Source organism: Odontesthes bonariensis, chromosome 11 (genome assembly GCF_027942865.1).
Source record: "Odontesthes bonariensis isolate fOdoBon6 chromosome 11, fOdoBon6.hap1, whole genome shotgun sequence".
Taxonomy (NCBI): Eukaryota; Metazoa; Chordata; class Actinopteri; order Atheriniformes; family Atherinopsidae; genus Odontesthes; species Odontesthes bonariensis.
Window position 1 is genome coordinate 2,133,453 of NC_134516.1, and position 6,000 is coordinate 2,139,452.

General features: G+C 51.8%; 1 protein-coding gene across 2 annotated transcripts in view; it reads left to right on the forward strand.

Annotated features, from left to right (window-relative positions):
• Positions 1–5,781, forward strand: part of lrrfip1b (leucine rich repeat (in FLII) interacting protein 1b) — a 28,612-nt gene extending 22,831 nt beyond the window's left edge. For both annotated transcript variants that reach the window (XM_075477243.1, XM_075477244.1), the window contains 2 exons: positions 3,282–3,386; positions 4,371–5,781. In XM_075477243.1, the coding sequence (XP_075333358.1) occupies positions 3,282–3,386; positions 4,371–4,481 (216 nt within the window). In that variant the 3' untranslated portion in view covers positions 4,482–5,781. The remainder of the gene's footprint in view (positions 1–3,281; positions 3,387–4,370) is intronic.
• The last annotated feature ends 219 nt before the right edge of the window (positions 5,782–6,000 follow it).

A 6,000-nucleotide genomic window follows, 5' to 3' on the forward strand; every position in this document is an offset into this window, starting at 1 on the left:
GGCCTTCCCTGGCCTTCCATGGCCTTCCCTTGCCTTCCCTTCCCTTCCCTTTCCTTCCCTGGCCTTCCCTGACCTTCCCTGGCCTTCCCTGGCCTTCCCTTGCCTTCCCTTTCCTTCCCTGGCCTTCCATTGCCTTCCCTTTCCTTCCCTTTCCTTCCCTGGCCTTCCCTTGCCTTCCCTTTCCTTCCCCTTCCTTCCCTGGCCTTCCCTCACCTTCCCTGGCCTTCCCCGGCCTTCCCTTGCCTTCCCTTGCCTTCCCTGGCCTTCCCTGGCCTTCCCTTTCCTTCCATTGCCTTCCCTGGCCTTCCCTGACCTTCCCTGGCCTTCCCTGGCCTTCCCTGGCCTTCCCTGGCCTTCCCTGACCTTCCCTGACCTTCCCTGGCCTTCCTTGGCCTTCCCTTCCCTTGCCTTCCCTGGCCTTCCCTGACCTTCCCTGGCCTTCCCTGGCCTTCCCTGACCTTCCCTGGCCTTCCCTGGCCTTCCCTTCCCTTTCCTTCCCTGGCCTTCCCTGGCCTTCCCTTGCCTTCCCTGACCTTCCCTGGCCTTCCCTTTCCTTCCATTGCCTTCCCTGGCCTTCCCTGGCCTTCCCTGACCTTCCCTGGCCTTCCCTGGCCTTCCCTGACCTTCCCTGGCCTTCCCTTTCCTTCCATTGCCTTCCCTGGCCTTCCCTGGCCTTCCCTTCCCTTTCCTTCCCTGGCCTTCCCTTTCCTTCCATTGCCTTCCCTGGCCTTCCCTGACCTTCCCTTGCCTTCCCTTGCCTTCCCTGGCCTTCCCTGGCCTTCCCTTCCCTTGCCTTCCCTTGCCTTCCCTGGCCTTCCCTGGCCTTCCCTTCCCTTGCCTTCCCTTGCCTTCCCTGGCCTTCCCTTCCCTTGCCTTCCCTTGCCTTCCCTTGCCTTCCCTTTCCTTCCCTGGCCTTCCCTGGCCTTCCCTTGCCTTCCCTGGCATTCCCTGGCCTTCCCTTGCCTTCCCTGGCCTTCCCTGGCCTTCCCTAACCTTCCCTGGCCTTCCCTCGCCTTCCCTGACCTTCCCTGACCTTCCCTGGCCTTCCCTGACCTTCCCTGGCCTTCCCTGACCTTTCCTGGCCTTCCCTGGCCTTCCCTGACCTTCCCTGGCCTTCCCTGGCCTTCCCTTCCTTTCCCTTGCCTTCCCTGGCCTTCCCTGGCCTTCCCTTTCCTTCCCTTTCCTTCCCTGGCCTTCCTTGGCCTTCCCTTCCAAACAGAACCAACAGAACCAACAGAACCAACAGAACCAAACAGAACCAGACAGAACCAACAGAACAGAACCCAACAGAACCCAACAGAACCAACAGAACCAACAGGCCCAAACAGAACCAACAGGCCCAAACGGAACCAGACAGAACCAACAGAACCCAACAGAACAGACCCAGACAGAACAGACCCAGACAGAACCAACAGAACTAACAGACCCAAACAGACCCAAACAGAACCAAACAGAACCAACAAAACCAAACACAACCAAACACAACCAAACAGAACAGAACCAACAGAACCAGACAGAACCAAACAGACCCAACAGAACCAAACAGAACCAACAAAACCAAACAGAACCAAACAGAACAGAACCAACAGAACCAAATAGACCCAAACAAACCCAAACAGAACCAAACAGAACCAACAGAACCAACAGAACCCAAAAGAACCCAACAGAACCCAACAGAACCAGACAGAACCAAACAGACCCAAACAGAACCAACAGAACCCAACAGAACCAGCAGAACCCAAAAGAACCCAACAGAACCCAACAGAACCAGACAGAACCAAACAGACCCAAACAGAACTAAACAGAACAGAACCAACTAGGGCCGGCACGGTATATGTATTCGTACCGAACCGTCACGGTACGGGGGTCACGGTTCGGTACGCGCATTTCCACGCAGAATACACACGGTACGGAAGTTTTCTGAACGCGGAACTGTTATTTTGCAAGAGTTTCCTTCAGGACCCATTTAAACACTGCCACATGCAAGCTCTGATTGGTCCGTAGAGATATACGCTTTCGGACAGAGTGGTTATAAGAACGCAGTTATCAGAACTGTCCTACTCGAATTTCGTTCTGATAACTGTCCTTCCCCAGCGGAGCCGTTTCAGTCTGCATTCGCACATGAGTCGGGACTGATGCGCCGCGCGCAGCCGTCCGCGTCAGTGACGTGTTAGCCGTTAGCCGTTTAGCGCCACATTCAACACCAAAACGGAACAAAACAAAACCCGAGAGAAGAAAAAACACCACAAAGAAGCTAATATGGAGAGCGGGGAGGCCCCCGTGTTCATGGTCTGCATGATGGTGATATTAATCACGGACGATCACATCAGGCGTCTAATATCGAGGCTGGAAGAGCTCACAGAGAGAGTCAGGATCGAGCGCAGGCCATACTTCTTCGTTTCATGAAGGAAGAAAGGAGAGCAGCGCGCCGCAGACAAAGGAGACAACGTGTAAGTTTAACTTATTAAACACGCGCCGGTTCTGTCTGTGTGGTATGATGAAACATTTCAGCCGTGATAGCATGACATGGGGCGTAGCTACCGACCACCACACACCTCCGTCAGGTGTGTTCTATAGAACCATGAAAAGACCCGACCAATTACGTCTCCCAAATGTATTACAACAACCCCTGGATACGAATACATGCAGAGCAAAAACAATTACCGAAGCAATTGGAATTTACATCTTATCTGCTATGCGCCCATATTCCACTGTAGGAGAGGCAGGATTCAGATATCTATTACATGTGCTCGAACCTCGCTACACGCCTCCTTCGGCACTGTACCGAAAATGTACCGAACCGTAGGGTCCGTACCGAGGTACGTACCGAACCGTGAGTCTTTTGTACCGTTCCACCTAGAACCAACAGAACCAGACAGAACCAACAGAACCAGACAGAACCAGACAGAACCGTCAGAACCAACAGAACCAGACAGAACCAACAGAACCGACAGAACCAGACAGAACCAACAGAACCGACAGAACCAGACAGAACCAACAGAACCAGACAGAACCAGACAGAACCAGACAGAACCAACAGAACCAGACAGAACCAACAGAACCAACAGAACCAGACAGAACCAACAGATCCAACAGAACCAGACAGAACCAACAGAACCAACAGAACCAACAGAACCAGACAGAACCAACAGAACCAGACAGAACCAACAGAACCAGACAGAACCAGACAGAACCAACAGAACCAGAGGTCCTGAAGCTTCCACTCTCATCACCAACAGAGTTCGTGTTCGATCCATCCAAACATTTTTCCGTGTCCTCAGGTGATCCGTCTGGAGGGTCAGGTGACTCGCTACAAGTCGGCGTCCGAAAACGGCGAGAAGGTGGAAGACGAGCTGAAGGTGGAGAAGAGAAAGCTGCAGAGAGAGGTGAGAGCGCCCCCTGCTGTCTGTTCCCCATTAAACCTGCTCAGCGGCTTCTGTTTGATAGTCTTTGATAGGGATGGGAATTGATAAGATTTTTACAATTCCATTTTCGATTCTGCTTAACGATTCGGTTCTTTGTCGGTTCCCTTATCGATTCTCATTTGGAGAAAAAGGACAACAAACCGGTCGATTAGCATCAACTTTGTTTAGTTTAGAAGTAACACGAGTCATGACCTCACAAACCCAACAACGGTGAGGTCCACATTGGTCTATCCTGGCCTGGGTAATTTAACTCTTCCTGCTCTGGTGAAAGGAGAAGCTGGAGGTAGAGGTGAACTGGGGGTAGTACCACCAGCCTCTGGCTCTGAGCCAGTCAGGCTCTGTCTCTCATGATTTCATCTAAATGTAATGCCTGAGAAGGCATTCATTTAACCTTAACCGTTACTAACAGCAGCTTTTACAATCAGGCAAATGGTGCTAACATGATAGGCAGTGTTTGTTAGTTAGTTACCTGCAGTGTTAGCCGAGGACATGCTAACGTTGCTAACGTTGCTAACGTTGCTGGGTTCAGATTCACCAACGTTAGTCCGGAGCGGATCGAAAACGCGACATTCATTCATAGTTATTGCATGTTGGTAGTATTTCCTCCCTTTGGTGAAATATTCACTTTGCAAGTTGCCCTGTTGTCGTCTTTTTTAGGGATGTGTAACCAAACTTTCGAGCGTTTGTACCGCTTGGACGCCATGTTTACTGTTGGCTGCTGGCTGTGCTGGACGCCATTCTGGCATCGATAAGGGAATCGTTTGCAAAATTGCAAAACGATTCCTAGGAATTGAAACACTGGGAACCGGTTTTCGATTCCCATCCCTAGTCTTTGATGTTTTCTCTGATGTTTTCTGTTTTCTTTGATGTTTTCTCAGTTTTCTCAGTTTTCTTTGATGTTTTCTTTGATGTAACCATAGTCTGGTTGTCTTGGTGTCCCCGCAGCTCCGCTCGGCTCTGGACCGGATCGACGAGCTGGAGGCCACCAACAGCCACCTGGCCAAACGCCTGGAGAAGATGAAGGCCAACCGGAGCGCCCTGCTGGCCCAGCAGTGACGCTCCGTTCTGGGGCGGGGGGGTCAGAACATCCACAGAGACCATCCAGCAGAGACCATCAGACCCGAGCTTAACCCCTCTGGGCGCACTCGTTTTCCCCCCTGAGCCGGCCTGGGAGGGGTGGAGTCAGAGAAAACCAAGCAAAACGTCCTGAAATGGAGCTCTGATCCACAGAGTTTCAGGACTTCCAGGATCAGAAATGTCTCTGAATGTAGAAACACTTTGCTTTTAGGAGGAGCCCCCCCCCCAGCTTCACAGCTGCAGCTTTAATGAATGTAACAACATCTGCAGCTTCACCTAAATATTCAGTTTACATAATGAGACATGAAGCAGGTGGTTTTCACCCGTCCGTTACCTCCTCTGTTTCACCTTCTGTCATGAAGAGGCAGAGTCGTCGTGGGATGAGAAATAAATAAATGTGTGGTAAACCGCTGGTAAATCGCTGGTAAACCAGTGGTAAACCGCTGGTAAATCGCTGGTAAAACGGTGGTAAACCGCTGGTAAACCGCTGGTAAACCGCTGGTAAAACGGTGGTAAACCGTTGGTAAAACGGTGGTAAACCGGTGGTAAACCGCTGGTAAACCGCTGGTAAAACGGTGGTAAAACGGTGGTAAACCGCTGGTAAACCGCTGGTAAACCGCTGGTAAAACGGTGGTAAACCGCTGGTAAACCGCTGGTTAACCGCTGGTTAACCGCTGGTAAACCCCGCCCGCCTGGCTAAGCAGGAGTGTTGAAGCAGGCGCTTCAAACTGCTGCACCATTGGGGGCGGAGTTTCCGTCAGGACCCGGATGGAACCGGATTAAACTGGTGTGGAACAGAGTTTTGGACAGTGATTTTTCATGATTTCATCTTTATTATTTCGCCTGAGTTTAGCCTGCAGCTTCAAACTATTTAAACACATCAAACTGACACATATTTAAACTGAACCCACCTGGACCGGGTGGGACTGGGACCCGCCCACTCTCCTGCTCGGGTAGCAGAAGGGGGCGGGGCTAAATGGACACCTGGACCTGGACTGTCCAGGTGTCTTCTTGTTGGTTTTCAGGACTTCGAACAGTCAGGATGTAACATCACCAGCTTGGAAATGTCTGTTATCAACCAACCAATCAGTGTAGTTTGGTCCCTTTTGCCAGAACTGAACCATCCTTGTTGCCAGGTAACCGATGGATGGGGAGCGGATGAGGACCTGCTGACGGGGTCCTATTGATTAGGACTTTGGGTGTATGATCAGGGGCTGGGCTGGGTTTTATTGATCGCTGTGACAGGTGTAGAAGCTCTATAATAAAGTTGTGGAACATCTCTGTGCTGTTGTTTGGACTCTTGAATGAGTGGACTGCAGATCCTGGTCCACAGGACCTGATCCGGGTCAGATCCTGGTCCACAGGACCTGATCCGGGTCAGATTCTGGTCCACAGGACCTGATCCGGGTCAGATCCTGGTCCACAGGACCTGATCCGGGTCAGATTCTGGTCCACAGGACCTGATCCGGGTCAGATCCTGGTCCACAGGACCTGACTC